The 19740-nt window shown below is 36.7% G+C and overlaps 1 protein-coding gene across 2 annotated transcripts in view; it reads left to right on the forward strand.

Moving 5' to 3' along the window:
• The window catches only part of LOC150099734 (uncharacterized), a 97864-nt gene that overhangs the window by 20895 nt on the left and 57229 nt on the right, over window positions 1-19740 (forward strand). The window contains exons 1-2 of one of the 2 annotated variants that reach the window (XM_090404391.1): window positions 2466-2608; window positions 13312-13429. In XM_090404391.1, coding sequence (XP_090260517.1) covers window positions 2590-2608; window positions 13312-13429 — 137 coding nt within the window. In that variant the 5' untranslated portion in view covers window positions 2466-2589. Of the gene's footprint in view, window positions 1-2459; window positions 2609-13311; window positions 13430-19740 lie in introns of those variants that run through there. The other variant, XM_090404390.1, reaches the window with a different exon arrangement.

A 19740-nucleotide genomic window follows, 5' to 3' on the forward strand; every position in this document is an offset into this window, starting at 1 on the left:
CATCTTCTGCACAGATGACCAAGACCTGCTTCTTTACTTGGAACCTTGACCTTCATGTCTCCTATGGCCTTTGGCTGGAAAGACACCTGAAAATGTTGAACAACTGGATACCAAAAAGCTTTTAGTCCTGATGAAATCCTACCATTCTGCTCAAAAGGTGTGCTCCTGAACTGATACCTGTTGTTGATCAACTATACGCTATATTATACTCAGCTGGCATCCACCCTACATCACAGAAGTAAGTCTATATAGAGAAAATTCCCTCCCTTGCCCTTCCCCCCCCAAAAAAAGTGATAATTGTCTACCTTCAGTCTGTTAACCTGTTGAAATCAGTCATCTCATGTTGTTGAAAGTAATGGAAAAGGTTATCAGCATTCAACTTCATCATCTTTTGGAGAAGTGTCAAGTAATCAGTGATCACCAAAAAGGATTTTGCCAATCAGGATCCATAGCTGATCTTATAGCCTTCAGCACTCACCTTTGGACACGTACCATGGAAAGGTTTGGTGAAAAAAACCTGTGCTGTTGCACTTGACATTTTCAAGGGATTTGATATGGTGTAGCATTGAGAGCTTCTTAGTAAATTGTTATCTTATGGTCTGTCTTTCTTCCTTTGTAATTGGATTTGCCAGTTTGCTCTCATGTTATTCACCATATGTAATGGTGAAAGGTGTTCTCTCTTCAGATTTTCCTATTAATGGAGATGTTCATCCAGTCTCTGTTATTTCATCCAATCTATACACAAAAATCATTCCAAACATTGTGTATTTTTGAATTGTAGTGATATAATATTGCTTTTTGTATGCCTTTCCAATTATTTCATGATATGAGATGGCACAAAATAAAAAAATAAAAGCTAGAGGTTTGTTTCTACTCAGTACCTTGGATTATCATAATTACATTTTCCCTGCTTGGTCTGAAATGCCAACTATTGGAAATAATTTGGAGCTGCTGGTTTTGTTAACTGAATAATCAAAAATTTTATTACTATTACTGCATCTTCTTCTCATGCTTTCCTTTATTATTATTATTACTATTATCTCCAATCTACCACCTGCAACTACCTTCATCTGCACCAACAGCATACCACCGACAACCACCTCTAGTATTATAATAACGGCTATTATAGCCTGTTTTTGTTGTCCCTTATTTTAAATTGGGATTAATTGAATTCCAGGATGTCTTCCAATTTCATGATCGGAATGAGCGTAGAGCTAACCATAGCCCTACGCTCATTCCGAAAAAGTTCCGACGATGGTCAGTCCACTGAAACGGTCCGCACCCCGTTAACCCCCTCCCCTGTCCCAGTTTCCACATAAGTAAACCCTTCCCCTTCTCTCCCCCCCCCCACAAAATGCACCCCTAAACACAATAATATATATATATATATTTATATATATATTATTAATACATAACCTGGGTTTCCAAATTTATTTTCATACGTCAAAACACACCCCACGCTCCCTTCCTCCTTCCTCCCCCCCCCCCCCCTTATAAACAACCTTAAGCAGGATCATGAAATTGGAAAACATCCTGGAATCAAAACAAGGTATATACAAAATTTTTCCACCTCTTTTATTCTGCTATAATTGCCTTCTATACTCACCTATAATGCCCTAAAATATATATATACCCCTTTATTGAGTAATAATAGTCAATGTATTTAAAATAAGGGCCACTCCTAAACAAAAATAAGCTATAATAGCCATTATTATAATAATAATGTTTAAGAGGAGTAGCATGGGAATTTTTCCAGAAACTATACCTAACCACCTCTAGTATTTTCACAGACAATCACAAACATTCATGCCCACGGTGAGATTCGAACCTGCACCCTTTTGGCTGGAGAGCGGATACACTAACCACACCACTTGGCAAACCAGGCCAGCATACCAAACAGTATCTGGGAAATATGCAAAATGTGTTGTACAATCACATAGTAATGAAATAGAATGATATTTTATTTATTTATTTGTAATAATAATTATTATTATTTATTTTTTAGGCTGTCACATTCCAAGTGTCTTTCAAATGTCATACTGTGTTTATTTATTACAGTTAATACATGTTGTATAATTTTGCAATTTTTCAAGTGATTAAATATAAGTGAGCAACCAGTTGCATTTAAATTTGTTATAAATTATTTTATATTTTTCTTTAACCATCCTTCTGGCTATGGTGAATGAAATGTATTAACCATTTTATGCCTCATATCTATATTATTTCAATGGAGCACTTTGCATTCATGTTTTGAATGATGTCTAAACACATCATGGCTGGTAGGGTGGTTAAACCTTTTCATGACCACCTGTAACATTCCATGATTCTACATGAAATGTTACAATCTTGGTTGTAATTCATTTCGTAAATGCAACCCAAAGAGTGAGAAATACTGATTTATGGCAAATCATATTTTGTAATTACTTGTATTTTAATATGCATGATATTTCTGTTATTAGTGAACCATGCAGAATTCATTCTGTATTCAAAATATTTCAAAATCTGTTTTCAATGAGAAGGAGCACTATGATAATCATCAAAATAGTGGTGAAAAACAAGATGTTTTATATAAGGAAGCTTTAATGCCATATGGACTTCCATTTGGAAGGTATTTTTCCTTTTACTTAAGCATGAAGTATGCATCCATTATGTTCAGTGTCTAGTACTTGTGTAGATCATGGCTGTTTTCCAGTAAAATTCTTTTTAAAATGCAAATGTGTTTGGAATCATTTGGTATATACTGATGTATATTGGTGTTTAGTATATACCATTTGTATATTGTATTTATGTGTGTGTATATATATATATGTGTATATCATTTGTATATTGTATTTATGTATGTATATATATATATATATATTATTATTAGTAGTAGTAGTAGTAAGCAGATTGACTCGGTTTCTAGACATGTTAATTATTATCTAATGAGTGAACTCTGAGATTATAAGGAAACAAGTAAATTTAATATATCCACACAACTAGTTTTGTTGGGATGCTGACTTCATCAGGTGTGACTGAAAAGTTATCTTTCTCCGTCTTGAAGAACACCAGAAAGACATCTCATATAACAGAACCCGAGCCAGTGCCCTCTCCAGCCACATCTTGTTCTCAGTTAACTCCAATGATGAAGGCCACCAATATCAAATAGACTAGAATTTAACATCCAACATACACAAATATTATCATGAACTAGAACGTCGTATCCTTGAATCAAAAGAAATAATCCTCGACTCCTCCCACATAAACAGCAATCTCAGTTACAGTTTGCCAGATTCTCATAGCTCTGCTATTCAATATTCATACGCTTGCATGTGCATAACACTAGATCTGTAGCTCGGACTCCAATTCAAACATTTTTACAATGTTTTTACAGTCTTTTATTTACTTTTATGTTATCACACCTGACGAAGTCAGCATCCCGACAAAACTAGTTGTGTGGATATATATTAAATTTACTTGTTTCCTTATAATCTTGGAATTCAGTCATTAGATAATAGTTTACACACAAACACACACGCGCGCGCACACACACGTGTGTGTGTGTGTGTGTGTGTGTGTGTATTGGCGTAGATAATGGTATGAAAAAATTAGTTTGAATGACTATAATACCAAGAATAAAGTTTAATGCTGAGATACTACTAGTTTCGTTGAACAAAATTCAACTTCTTCAGGTATCAAAGACAAAGATTTATGTAAAATAACAGAGACATAATAAAATTACATCAACAGAACTAATATAAAAGACCGAAGTACAGTTTAAAACAGGAATGCATGCTGGAATTCCAATTAAAGTTGACTACATGCAAGAGTTGTCACGAGATATATATACGTAGGCTGTTCAATAAGTTATAAGACTATATTTATACAGAAAACAGATTACCTTTAATCTTCATCATTTACATTTGTCCCAACGTTGCGTCCACTTCTTAAACACATGTGAAAGTCCGTTTTTTGAGAGTTCTTTTAAAACCGCCTCTTAGTGGTTTCTTGAGCTGAGGAAACAGCCAAAAATTGCACGGTGCGAGATCAGGACTGTATGGAGGGTGTGGTAGGATATCTGTGTTTTTCTTCTGCAAAACGTCCACTACACAACCAGCAATATGTGGCCTTGCATTATCGTGGTGCAGTAAGAAGCCATTCTTCAGCAATGGATGTAAAACATCCGTAAATTGTCCATAAAAAAAAAATTGTCCGTAAAACATCCGCACAGTATGAGCCGTTTACAGTATTCCCGGGTTCTACAGTGTGTTGGTAAACAATGCCTTCGTAGTCAAAAAAACATTATGGTCATAACTTTACCAGCCGATTTTACAGTTTTTGCTTTCTTGGGGGTAGGCGAAGACGGATGCTTACATTCACTGCTTTGTTGTTTCATTGTAGGGTCATAGTGATACAACCAAGCTTCATCTGCTGTAATGATGCATTTTAAGAAGTTGTCACCTTCTTGTTCCAGTCTTTCTTTCCATTCTGTGCACACATCCACTCGATGCTGCATTTGCTCCGGTGTCAAGAGTTTGGGAATCCATCGGGCGCAAACACGTTTCAGTCCCAAATGTTCAGCCATGATTGAGTGAACACTTCCCACAGAAATATTCAGGACAACATGGAGCTGGCGTACTGTAATTCTGCGATCCTCCTTGATGATAATCGCTGCTGTGTTGATCATTGTCTCTGTGATGGATGTTAAAGGTCTTCCCTCACATTCAAGATCTTCCACATTTTGCCTTCCTTCCATAAAAGTTTTATGCCAGCGAAAAACACTTGCCCTCAACATTGCTTCATCGTGGAAAGCTTCATGTATCATGTTAAAAGTGTCCGATGCCGATTTTTGCAAACGCACACAAAATTGAATCGCATAACACTGTTCCAAGGATGTTTCCATTTCGACGACTGGTCACGGCTCGTAGGCGCGCCGAAACAAGCTTGCGTTTAGTCACGTGACACTCTAGCACATCAGCCCGTATACGCCATCTATCAACCTCTTTTGTTAATACAGACAGCAACATTTCTTTATTCCACAGAAATTAATATTGTGATGAGTGGTTTTGCAACAGTAAAATTAGTCTTATTACTTATTGAACAGCTCTCGTATATATATCATTATAAACTACTTGGTAACCAAATAGTTACTAAATAGATTTCTCAAAGATGGTTGGTTGTTGTGGGTACATATGTATGCATGTGGATATGTGAAGGATGAGTTTGTGGAGAGACTGACTTTGAAGATCTACACCTTGTTACAAAAGAAAAGAGTATGGATCTGCAGAAAGTTGCATATTTTGATGGATTACACGTTATTAAATTGAGAGTAGTGAATAAGAAGTGAATGGAGTAAAACAAAGGTCAGAGGGCAGTAAATGATATTGTGAGTGGTATTTAGCCAGAAATATGAGTGAGTCAAGAGAATATGGGTGTAGGTGTGATTACATAGTAATGAAAGATAGTATGACTGACAGATCAAAAGCAAGCATGATTATTATTATTACTATTATTATTATTATTATTATTACGGGCAACTCCAGGGAGTCATTAGACTCATCGAGGGAGGCCCCAAATCATTTTCATCACAACTATTCGACATTCATACAGTATCTATCATACCTCGCCTTAAACTCATTCACTGTCACAGCATCCACCACAGACTCAGGGAGCGCATTCCACTCATTCACTACTCTAAAAGTAAAGAACCCAGCTCTAACACCTTTACTAACCACACTTTTGCCCAGTTTCCATGGATGTCCCCTAGTCCTCCCACAACCAGCCCTGTTCTCAAAAATATCTTCTGAATTAATTTTATAGAAACCCTTCAGTAATTTGAATGTCTCAATCATATCTCCCCTCCTCCGCCTATCAACCAATTTTTGCAACCCACAAATCCTCAACCTGTTCTCATACGGTTCATTCCACAGACCTGCTATCATCTTGGTCACTCGCCTCTGGATCCTCTCCACCTCCTCCCCATCAAGAAGAAACCTAGGTGACCAAATCTGAGCACAGTAGTCGAGATGAGGTCTTATCAAGGCTCGATACAGAGGAACAATAACCTGCTTGTCTCTGCTTGTCAACGTATTCTTCAGCAACCAAGTGATTTGATGAGCTGATTTGGCCACTTTTGCAATGTGTCCCCTAAATTTCAATTCCTTATCCACCAACACTCCTAAATCTCGTGCCTCATCAATTTCCTGGAGCACGGTTCCACCAATGCAGTAAACTGCCTCCCATCTTTTCACCCCAAAATGCATAACCTTACATTTTGCCACATTAAATTGACATCCATTCTCCCTAGCCCAGACCTCCAATCTATCCAAATCATCCTGCAAAATTTTGACGTCATCTGCATTCACTATTGCCCTACCCAACTTCGCATCATCCGCAAACAAATGAACTGTTCCTCTCAGATCCTTTCCTATATCATTTATGAACAAATTAAACAGCAGTGGTCCAAGAACAGATCCTTGTGGTACACCACTAGTCACAGGCCGTCTTGTGGACTCTACTCCTGAGTAAACCACTCTCTGATATCTCTCCGTCAACCACCCTCCTATCCATCTCACCAACCCTATGTCCATTCCCATATGCTGCAATTTACTGATTAGAATTCCATGTGGTATCCTGTCAAAGGCCTTAGCAAGGTCCAGCAGAATCACTGTAAACCCATTACCCTTATCCAGTTCAGCCGTCACTGTGTTATAATACGTGAGCAAGTTACTGAGGCATGACCTACCCTTCACAAAACCATGCTGTCCCCGATACAGTATCCCATTTTCTTCTATCCAATCTTGTATTTTCCTCTTGACTATTTTCTCTAAGACCTTGATAATGATTCCTGTTATGCTGATTGGCCGGTAATTTTCAACAGCAGCCTTGGAACCACCTTTGTGCAGTGGAACTATTTTCCCCTCTTTCCACCCCCTTGGGACTGACCCAGTCCTGAGGCTCAAATTAAACATAATGGTCAAGGGCACTGACAATTCTTTGGCCGCTTCACGTACGACACGAGCTGGTATACCATCCAATCCCACAGATGTATTGACATTGAGGTTCTGTAATAGACTAGTTACCTCTACCTCATTCATCACAATTCCAGTATAAGCTGTTGGTTCCTCCATTTCCGCAAAGCCACCACCTGGATGATATACTCTTGCAAAGTGCTCGCTCAGTAATTCCACAACATCGACTGATTCAGTTACCTCCCTACCCTCAGCATTTTTTAAGATCATTCTACCATGAGCATTTTTCCTTTTACTTGCAACATATTGAAAAAACTGTTTGGGATTCTCTTTAGCCTGCATGGCCAATTTCCTTTCGTAATCTGCTTTTGCTTTTCTTACCACCCTTGTTACCATCCTGGCCTGAGCTTTATACTGTTCATGCACCTGATGGTCACCCTTCTCCTTAAATTCCCTCCACAATTGTTTCTTTTTTTGCAGCTCAAGCTTAATAGTGTTATTCATCCATTTAACCCCTACCTGATTTATTATTCGGACTCTTGGTATACAGTCAACCATTTCCTCCTGCAAACAGTTCTTGACCACCTCCCATGCACCATCAACATCCAGCCCTTGCAGTTTTACATGCCATGGCATTGAGCCAAGCACACACCTAAGCTTGTCATACTTACCAGCCCGGTAATTCCACATATACCCTGTCTTAATTGTAAATTCGACTCCTTTATGGGAATGAAAGGGTGCACAACTGATGATACAAAAGCAATAATGATTTCTACAAAAGGGAATATAATTGCCAGAATGCAAGACTTAAGAATTAGATGACCAAGATTATAAACAAAGTGAGGCATTTCCGGGATGAGTTTATATGTTTTCTGAATATGAAGAGAATACGAAGGTTAGAAAGCAAGATAGTAGAGAAAAAGAGATGATGAATGATTTAAGAGCAGTATATTGTGATTGATGCTTTGGATATTAAAAGTAAACAAGTGAGAGAGTTATTGGTAGTTATGGGAACAAATGATATGATTGGTCATAAGGAGAATGAGAGAACTAATATCAGGATGATATTGTTGAAGAGAGTGAAGGGTAATAGTGTGGTAGGAAGAGTCCTTAGAGGTGTCTAAGTATGACAGTCATGAGTTAAGATGCAAAAATCACAAATGTTATGTTGGCAAAGCTGTGGGAGAAAAAAGTTTGTTAATGTGTGATATGCATTTGAGGAATGGATGGAATTGTATAAAAGGGATGAATTACATTTAAATGGATTTGGTGTGAATAATCTGGAGAGATCATTGCTGGAAGAGAGTTTACTGAGTGATATTCAAGAGATTGGAAGTAAGATGTAATGTAAAAGAGTAAGAGATGGAGTATGTGAGACTGAAGTGCTTATGAACATACAGTAGAGTGATCTGAGATGTGAGAATAAGAACAGGAATATGGACAGGGGATAGGGGTAGGGTGGACAGTGAGACATCATGAAAATCGAGTTGATGCTGGAAGTAGTAATGAATGTGGGTTGGGCAGTGGCGCAGCTAGAGCTGTTGCCGCCCTTCTCAATGCACACACCAAAAATACTACAAAATGTCAAAACAACATATAGGGAAATAAATTAAAACACTATGTCTATTTTTAAAGTAAAACTTTAATTTCAACATTCTAAAATGTTATTTTTCTTGCTTTTCTATTAGCAAAATCGTCGATGACATTGGCAAAGTCTGTTTCATAGTAATGTAGGTAATTCTTAATCAAGTTTTATTTAGAAAAACTCTTCTCACAACTAGCAACACTTACAGTAATTGTGAGGAAAATTCGCAGTAGTATTACGGTATTTGGAACTGAGTTCTCGAGACTATATTTTAGAATTAACTGCAAAAGTTCAAAAAGGTTCAAAGTGCTGCCCGGGGCAGACTGCCCTCTCTGCACCCCCCCCCTTGCTATGCCACTGGGGTTGGGAATGGTCTAGGATGGAAGAATATTAGTTGAGACCAGGAAGATATATTAGGTAAGCAGTGATAAAACTGAGTGAGCAGGGGCAAGTAAGAGATGACATGGGTAGGATTACAGACCTAAAAATGAATTGCTATGCTTATTTATGGATGCCAAGAGTATCAGAAATAAGGGATATAAAACTGCCACACCAGTTGATCGATTCATCCAAAAATTGCGAGAACAAGCGAAACTTTGCTGGAGGAGAATGATATCCTGATGGGAATAGAAATGAAAGGATATAATGTTTTTTTCTGATGAAGGGCAGGAATAAAAGTGGGGAATACCATTATGGATGATTAAGTACACAAGGTAAAGATGTGTTGGCAAAATAGTAGCATCCATTTTGAGTGAGTATTGTGTGAAGTGAAGGTTGACAGAATGAGATATTTAGTTGGACATTACTGTAGACTAGAGAATATGAGTGGAGACAAAGAAATGTATGGGCAGAGAGGATCCCAGATGTCATCTCCTTATTCCAATTTATACTGATTTTAATTATGATAGTATAGATTAAAATGAAAAGATGACATCTGGGAATAAAGAAAATTAATTTCTTTAGTTCTTTAGAGACAACTATCTCAGGCAGGATTTAACAGAGTCAGAGGACTCACAAGGATGAAAGCTTTAGATCAGGTCATATAATCAGAGGATGTAATTGTAAGTGGAGTGTCTAGTCTTTCTCCTAAGGTGATCACTTGGGTGGTGGCTAGCCATATGAAGACTCTCTGAGGAAATGATATATGTGGAACTACAAACCCGGTGATTGTGAAAAGCTTAGGAGACAGCTTTGAACTATAGCATGTATGAGAAGTTAAGCAGAAAGGAGATAAATGCTGACAAGAGCTATTTAACAATAGCATTGTCTGAATGTATTCCAAAGGTTAGGAGGTTAAATAAGATAGGTGTGAAATGACAAAAAGGTTAAGTGTGCAGTCTGGAAAAGAAGGCATGAAGGATACAGCACAATATGAGGATAATAAACTGTTCTCTAAGAAGAACAAGCAAGACAAGTGACTTCATTGGTAAAGAAAGCAAAAGTGTATTATGAGTAGAAATTAGTCAAAGGAAAAATTCAAGAGAGTTCCTTTGATTTTTTTTTTTTTTTTAATATCTGATTCACACATAAAAGGCCACAAGATCTATAGAACACTAGTGCCGTGTGTGGATAAGAGGTTTAGAATAAGGTTCTATATAAATCAATCCCACAGCATCATCCTTATTCTGAACCTTCAGAAATAGTGCACACTCACCCCATTCCTGATTCTCTTGTGTTTTCACACCGGCTCAACCTTCCTTTCTCATCACTCTAATTCCTTGTTTCCCTGGACATGATATTTTTTCAGTCTGTTAAAGGTCTTTTTTCAGATAGACATTCTCTCTTTACGATTTTACAAAAACTTATAGAGTTTTCCTTCTGGAAACTTGGGTTTAATCTTACAAAATAGAAAAACCGACTAGAAGAATATATCGGTTTACTCATTTTACTCAACTGCATAATTTTACTCATCCTTCCTCTAATTAATCATAGTAAGCTGTATTCCACGTGAAGAAGTGGACACAATTTGATGCTAAGTGGATGACAAACAATATCAAACAGGAACTGCAGGTGAAAAAGAGATTATGGAAGAGATATAAGGAGAGGGGTGGAGAGCGGATGCATGAAGCATATAAGACTCAGGCCAGGAGAGACACTAGTATGGTGAGGAAGACGCAACTAGAATATGAGAAGAGATTGGCACTAAGATCCAAAGAAAATCCTAGGGAATTTTTTAGCTATGTGGCCAGTAGGAGAAGAAATGATTGTGGGATAAAAATGGGAATAGAGTGACTGATGCAGAGGACATAGTGGAGTTGTTCAATGAGCACTTTATTGGAGTATTTTTTATCCTGGAGAAGAAGGTTTTAATATTAGAGGGATAGGGCAGGTTCGAGGTTTAGAGGCGCAAGAGGAGAGTGTGTCAAATACTGACTACTCTGGATGTCAGTAAAGCAGTGGGACTGGATAGTATTTCACCATGAGTTTTGAGAGAATGTACTAAAGAACTGACAGTCCTTTGACCTGGCTTTTCAATGAAAGTCTGGCTATGGGAAAGGTACTCAAGGAATGGAAAGAAGGTAAGATAGTGCCACTGCATAAGGGTAGCTGGAAGGGTCTAATTATAGGCCAGTTTGTGTGCCATCAGTAGTTGTTAAGGTCTTGGAGAAATTAGTGATGGACTATATACAGCGTTGGGCAGATGATGGTAATGTTATTTGTGAGAATCAACATGGATTTGTTAAGGGGTACTCTTGCTTAAGAGCACCCCCCTTAACAAATCATAATTGCCTTTTATAATAAAATGACAAGGGCAGTTGATGAGGGAAAGGTGTGCACTGCCATTTTTTTGGATTTTGCAAAGGCATTTGGCAGGGTGCCACATGATAATCTGATATTTACAGCACATGGGTTTAGATGTCGGATTAGTCAACTGGATTCAGGATTGGCTGTCTGATAGGTATCAGAGAGTGTATTGTGGGGCAATATCAAGGAAGCAGGTTACAAGTAGGGTTCAACAGGGCTTAGTACTTGGAGAACCTATATTGTTCAACCTTTATATCAATGACATTGTCAATGGATTGCAAGTGGATATTCAGTTGTTTCAATAAACTAGACAGATGGGCAAATGAATTGGGGTCGGTATAATGCAGCAAAATGTCAAGTCTTGAAGTTTGGGATCCATCAATGGGAGGTTGCATACTCGATTGGAGGAGCTGTACTGGAGGAAGTAGGAGAGACAAGAGATCTGGGGGTGAGAATTGATAGAAAACTGAAATTCAGGGAGCACAGTGCAAAGGTGGCGAAGGTAACCTAGAGGATTGCTGCAATACTGAGGACTCTGACCTGCAGAGATAAAAGAGTTATCATTCCATTGTATAAGACTCTGATCAGACTACACTTAGACTATTGTTCTCAAATTTGGTCCTCAGGATTTGAAGGGGATAAATTAACTGTGGAATGGGTACAGAGACAGATAACAAAGATGGTTTCTGGACTGTACAATGTTAGTTTCAAAGATCGGCTGAGGGAATGTGGACCACAGAGTTTGGTGGATAGAAGAAGGAGAGGTGATATGATTGAGACTTTTAAACTATTGAGAGGCAGTTACAGGGTGGACACTGGGGAGTTCTTTCACTTGGTGGAACAGTGAATAGCGATGACAAAGGGCCATCCCCAGAAGTTACGAAAGGAAGCTGTGAGCAAGAGGGTGAGGAGAAGTTTCTTTGCACGGAGGGTGGTTGAATCGTGGAATGCATTGCTTGAGAGAGCGGTTAGAGCAAGAACGGTCAAGGAGTGGTATGATAGACTTTGTGTTTCTTAAGGAGGACCTCCCATGATGAGTCTCTTGACTCCATGGAGGCCTGAATAATAATAATAATTACTTTGTGCAACTGCGATTTCATCAGTGGAAAGATACAATGTTCATCAACATTATGGTACCCAAGACATTGCCAATTTCACAATGTGCTTCAAATTGATGTGGAAACATTAAGTATGGATCTTCATTATCACTCTAAAGCAGGGTTTCTCAAACTGTGTTCCACGGAACACTAGTGTTCCGCAGAAGGTGAATAGGTATTCAGCGAGAAGTTCTGGGATTTGTCATTTTAGTTTTCTAAGCATTTTTCATGAATAAATATTTTGTAGTAAAAATATTCTGAGGAGAATAATATTCGTGAATATGTTGAAAACCTCAAACACAGAACACCTAATAACATCAGTGTATCGTTAATTTTCACACATCGAAACCTTTTAACATATGGGAAAAGGAATGCCGCTGTTTATGACATAGCATAAAAATTGCCTGCAAGCCCATTACAACAATTGGTGTCATATCCTCCATTCTCAAAACTGAAGGAAATTACATCTGTGTAGCAAATGTCAGTGACCAAGCAGCATATTTTTAAACATGGAAATATTCATGAGTTATCATTTTTCACACATCGAAATCTTTCAACAATCGGGAAAGAGAATACTGCCGTTCATGACCGATCATAAAAATTGCCTGCAAGCCGATTACAACAATGGGCGGCGTGTTCTCAAAACTGAACGAAATAACATCTGTGTTGCAAATGTCAGTGACCAATCAGCAAGGAAGTATAAAGAAAAATTTTGCACTGAAATTGAAGATCAAGGTAGTCTGTATCCGGTTCTCAAATCTATTACTACTGAATACTTTCTTCGCAAGTTCGTATTGCAGTGTGTAAGTGCTTGTTCTGAAACCGGAGTGCCGTGATTTTTTAAAAGTAATAGGAATACAGAGTTAAAATCTAATATGAATAAGAGACCAAGGCACTTTGTTTAATTTTGGTATTAATAAATCTCTTATTGAAGGTGTTTGTGAGGCAACAGATAGTGAATCATCCACCTCAAGTCTACAAAAATCTCTCTCCAGGATGTACAAAAGGAGGAGAAAACTACCAGTACACAGGAAAAAAGTCTGCATTCACTCGTAAGTATTTATAATAATATTATAAATATATTTGATGATCAGAATGGGATATGTCAATGAAAATCAGCACAAATTAATTTAATGATACTACGATATGCTACGAGATTTCATTAGTCCAGTGATTTATAACTAATTTAAATGTAATTTATATTTGTCAACATGTATGCATAAGTGTACTAATACTCTTTATGATTATGCCATAATTAATTATTAATACTTATGTTAATGTATGAACTTTAAAAAAATTTGGAAAGGTATTTACGAGTAAATTTGTTGGAACCGGGCCCTCAGGAAAAAAAAATAAGCTAACGCCTTTTTATTCCCGTATATAGGGAGTAGGCGAAGCAGCTTTTAAAAAAGAATTGTTCTTACCCTTTTAACTAATTTAATAATTAATAACTGATTTATTTCGAACTGTTTAATTTTTGTTACTGAACATTTTATCAAATCATTCTTATTAGCTTTTACATTATTTGATACGGTTTAGTACTTTTCTTACAAGTATTGTTACAATTCATATTTACTTTTGTGTGTTGCAGTCTTTTTTTACAATTTTGCAGCATTCATTTACTTTTATATTATTTTATATTAAAGAAATGTTTAATATTATATTAAACATTTCTTATTTATAATCTTATTGTTTTTCATACTAAAGTTACCTTTACAGCACAATTCTATTTGTCTTTATTATAGCTCTGACAAATATTGGAATTTGAATGTTATTGAAAAAATACCCATGGATTCTTGTTTAAAGACAGGAACTTTAACACAAGGAGGAGCAAGTACTTCTGCTGACACATCAATTCGTATGATTGGAGAAGATATGGAATTGCAAACTGTGGTTTCTTCAAAAGCTAATATTAAAGAACAAGAGTCATCTAATAACAGACCAAAATGGAAGTGCCATGAGAGTTATTTAAATTATGGATTTATGTGTATTGGCAATACACATGCTCCTGATGCAATGTGTGTTTTATGTAATAAAATACTAGTAAACAGATCTTTGGCTCCAGCTAAACTTCGTAGGCACTTCGAAACGAAACACACACTGATTACAAAGGAAAGGATATACATTTTTTTTGAGAGACGAGGTGACTCGCTAGAAAGATCTAAACTTCAAATGGCTACAATTGCTACAACTGAAAATGCAACAGAAGCATCTTTTCGCATGAGTTACCGCATTGCACTTCATGGTGAAGCTCATACAATTGGTGAGACGCTCATTAAGGCTTGAGTGAAAGATATTGTATTATGCATGTTAAATGAGCAGATTGCTAAAAAATAGATGCAGTACAATTATCAAATAATACTGTTTCACGGCGCATCAAAGATCTTTCTGCTGACATAGAAAAAGAGCTAATTTATCGAACTTAGACTTTGCAGTGAATATTCATTGCAAACGGATGAATTTATAGATGTCGCAGGACTCGCTGTATTACTAGTGTTTGTTCATTACATATTTAATAAAAGTATTGAAGAAGATTTACTAATGTGCGAATATCTACAAGAAAAAACTACCAGAGAAGATATATTCAATTGTATTATTAATTATATTACAAAACAGGAAATCGGTTGGGAGTAGTGTATTGATATTTGTACAGATGATGCTCAAGCAATGGTAGGGAGTTGTAACACGTATCCTGCAAGTAGCTACAAGAGCCACCAAAAGTCATTGTGTTTTGCATAGACAAGCACTAGTAACAAAAGGAATTCCTACATATTTAAAGACAATTTTGGACGAAGCCGTAAAAATTATCAACTATGTAAAATCTCGACCACGTCAATCCATATTATTTAAAATTTTGTGCGATGAAATGGGTAATGTACATAACCCACTTTTATTACATACTGAAGTGAGATAGATATCCAGAGGAGAAGCATTATTGAGGCTTTTTGGCACTTCGAAGTGAGTTAATGGTCTTCTTGACGTCGCATAATTTAGGACAAAATTTTATTGAATTATTAAGAAATCCTTCATGGTTGATGAGTCTTGCATATCTGGCAGATATTTTTACAAAGTGCAATGAAATTAACTTATCATTACAAGGAAAGAATATTACAATTTTTAAAACAAGAGATAAAATTGCATCTTTTGATAGGAAGTTGCAGTTCTGGATTTCTACAGTTGAACAGAATAATTTTGATTGTTTTCCCGCCTTGCATGAATTTCTGACTGAAATAAATTCTAAAATAAATGAAGAAGCATCTAACGTAATTTTAGAACACTTGCATGACTTGCAATCAACCTTTTTGCAATATTTTCCAAAATCCAGTGAGGACAATTCCTGGGTTCTGAATCTATTTACAGTGACAACTAAGCCAGCAGGCTTCAGCGCAAGTGACTATGAAAATCTAATTGATTTAATTAATGAGTCTGATTTAAAACAAAAATACAAGGAACTGCCAATAAATGATTTCTGGACAAATTTAACAGAACCCGGCGTGTCAAAACTAGCTATTCTTGTTTTACTTCCTTTTACAACGACATATTTATGCAAGGCAGAATTTTCATATTATGCTGCAACCAAATCAAAATCCAGGAACAGACTCGAAGCTACACCAAATATGAGAATTCAACTTTCTAATATTGTGCCTGATATCAAAAGAATTTTTAATTCAAAGACCCCAAAACATCGGAGTGTTTTTACTAATTAGCATTTGACAATAAATGATTGTTTTTTTCTTAACGCTTAGATTTACTCATTTATTTTATTTATACATTTACCTACCCTACAAAACCAGCACACACAGGAGAAAAAGTCTGCATTCACTCATAAGTACTTATAATAATATTATAAATTGTTGGTGATCAGAATGGGATATGTCAATGAAAATCAGCAAAAGTTAATGATGGTTTAATTGATGTTTAATTAATTAATAATTGATAATAAATTATCAATCATTAATAATTGATAATAAATTATCAATCATTAATAATTAATTATCAATTATTAATTAACAATGGCATAAGCTAAATTACCAATTAATTATTAATTAATACAATACAAAATAACCAAGGTGTTCCGTGAACATTTCAGGATTTGTGAAGTGTTCTGTCGTAGAAAAAGTTTGAGAAACCCTGCTCTAAAGTATGCTGGTTGTCACAAGGAAAACATCTAGAAAAGTGTTTAACACTGCAAAAACCAATTACAAATTTTTACATGGAACAAAATAAACAAAAAAAAAAAGGGCGGATACTGGGACACTTGGGAAGGAGCGATGACAAGGGGCCAACCCTGGAAAGTATGAACAGAAGTTGTGAGCAAGAAGGTGAGGAGTGGTTTCTTTGTGTGGAGGGTGGTGAAACTGTGGAATGCATTGCCTGATAGAGTGGTGAGAGCAAGAATGGTCAATGAGTTCAAGGAGTGGTATGATAGACTGTGTTTCCTAGGAAGGACCTCCCGTGATGAGTCTCTTGACTCCATGGAGGCCTGAATAATAATAATAATTGCAATGCCACTGGTCTTTCAGCATCTCTTTTATAATATTACTTTTGGCCCCTGCCCTCTCACTTTTGTCTGCTGTTGCTTCTTAATTTGTTTACATTACCTCCCCTCCACCTATACATTTCATTTGGTTTCATTTGAGCCAACAAATTTCAGTATATATTACTAACATTCTCATCCCCCATCTATTCACTCTGCTTTGCTACAGACTTCTCTATATTCTTTGTTCTAAATACAAAATGTAGAAAAAACTAGAAATATAAATTTCATCTTCATTATTCCTTGGGAAAATGGTCATTCAAAACAAATTTTGAGTTGTGGTTGTTATATTCTGTTGAATAGAACTTTTGCAGACTAATATTAATTCCCAACTTTGTCTGTGATGAAACACTTTCATTGTCAAGTGTGCAATGCTTCCACCTTTCTTATTGAACCTGAAATGAATAAAACCATGTTTAGATTCCAACTCTGGACTCCAAATTTTTGGAGTCCAGATATCTGACTTAAGATTTCTCTGCTACAGTTCAGTTGGCTGTCTTCACTCCCCTTAACCCATCAAATCATTGAGAACTTTTTAGCTTGCTTTCTTTCCTCCAGTCTGTGTCTCCTCCAACAATATTATTATTATTATTACTACCCCAAGGCCTCATGGAGTCAAAGACTCATCTGGGAGGTCCTTTTATCACACACACAGCTCATCATACTGTGTCTTAAACACACTCAAACTCCTTGCAGACACCACACTCTCGAGGCAAGGCATTCTAATCATTTACAACTCTACACGAAAAAAACCTGCCTCTCACTCCCCTACTCACACCCTCTTTATACAGTTTTCAGGGATGACCTCTGGTTCTCCCCTGATCTCCCACTATTTTCTGTAGAACTTCTACTGCATTGATCCTGAAACAACCCCTTACCAACTTGTAGGTCTCTATCATATCTCCCCTCTTCCTCCTGTCTGCAAATTACAATCTTTCCTCATACTCGACATTCCAGAGGTCAGAAACTACCTTAGTCAGTCGCCTTTGGACCGTTTTCCAACATCTCTTCATCCTTCTGAAAACCAGGTGACCAAATATTGCACAACTCTGATTATCTATCATATTTTACAGATCTATTTGAAAGTGATGTCAAGGCATTTGCCATCAGGAACAATCTAGTATATATATCCACCAGAATTCATGGTAATCCTCTCTGCTTTGTAATCCTAATCCCCAACATCTTTCCTCCCCAGTACTAATTCAATTGATTGATGTCGTCATCAGCCTCCATATTCAAGTAGCCTAGTAATGAAAGATGCTTAACGCACAAACTTTGTTTGCCTACATTTGATAAAGGATAAAACAAGAATATAATTTCTTGGCAAGTTTGATTTAATTTGCAACCAAGTGAAAACAACTTTATAGCCTGTTTTACAGTTTTAATGTCATTTTATCTGCAATCGTTATCAGGCTTATAGTTTGATACTGTGACAATGCTAAATGAAATAATACCTGCCGTTTTTAGATTAATTTCTATCTCTGGATATTGTTTTTAGTTTTTTCTCGATCCATTTCTGTCTTGAATTTTTTCTCATCCTTTATTGAAGAATGGTTCTTTAATAAATATACCAAGATAGTCAGCAACAACAAAAAAAAAAGCATATCATAATCTTTTGAAAACAAAGTCCACAGCCTTACTCCTTGTGTATATTGAAGCTCATACAGCCAATTTAAAATCATAACTTAATCCAAATCAGATTTTATACAAACAACTGTGAGCGACCCATCTCATTTCTGAAAGACAGTTATGCTTTCTGATTTCTCACAGGAACAAATTTTATGTATACTATAGTCCACTAACAGACATTGCTCTTAATATCTTGGACAGTTTCTTCCTACTACTGTATGTATCAAATATTTCAACTCATTGTATCCAATAATCTTCTATCAGATAAAAAATCAAAAAAGAAAGAGCAGCTAATGCCTTTTTATTCCCGTATGTACAGGGAGTAGGTGAGGCCGTTTAACCCTATCTAACTTTTGGAGATTGAGTGGACAGTTCAATCTCCACTGGTACCCAATCAGAGATAGCTGGCCCAAGGCTATCACTAATTAAGCGGCACGCAGTGAAGGGAGATGGCTCTACAGGTGCCGCCATCTCGTGGTCCATAACTCTAACACTTGTATTTAATGTCTGAAATAATGTGGGTTCTACGGTCGATTTTCTTGAGTTTCCGGGACAAAAAACCCGCTTGCCCATGCCAGAGATCGACTAACTCGGGAACCGGTCGAAAAAAGGCTTAGAAAAATTTTCTCTAGTCACTGGTTTCGACCGGTTCCCGAGTTAGTTGATCTCTGGCATGGGCAAGATTGATAAGAATAATCTTAAACAACTTGGATAATAAAAAGTATTTTGGCCCTAAGAGTGCCTTCTGAAAGTCTTCAAAATTTGTGTAATATGTGTTCCATTCCACAAATACTCTTCTTGTATTTTTTTATTTCTGTTTATTTGCAGCTTGAAAATTAGCCATTTGCAGTCATACTGTGCATAAGTTCAACATTCACACAGTCTAGTTTTGCACCTGCCAAACTGCCTTTTATTATTATTATTATTATGTGACGCCTCCAGGGAGTCCAAAGACTCATCGATGGAGAGTGTGCCAACAGCATCAAACGATTGAATCCCTTCCAACTACTAACCGCACTCAAAATTGCTTAACTTTTTTTCACGAGCCATTAGTAGCGGAGGTTCATTTCCTTGATCCCTGTTCACTGAAACAACCTTCTTTACCCAGTATTCTCTAGAACAGGAGTGTCAAACTAAATGGGACCTTGAGCCATTTGCCATAAAAGTGTATCCTGAGTGGGCCGAAAAATAATTTTC

This window comes from Typopeltis vanoorti, chromosome 14 (genome assembly GCF_054136105.1).
Source record: "Typopeltis vanoorti isolate ZY-2024b chromosome 14, IOZ_Tvanoo_1.0, whole genome shotgun sequence".
Classification (NCBI taxonomy): Eukaryota; Metazoa; Arthropoda; class Arachnida; order Uropygi; family Thelyphonidae; genus Typopeltis; species Typopeltis vanoorti.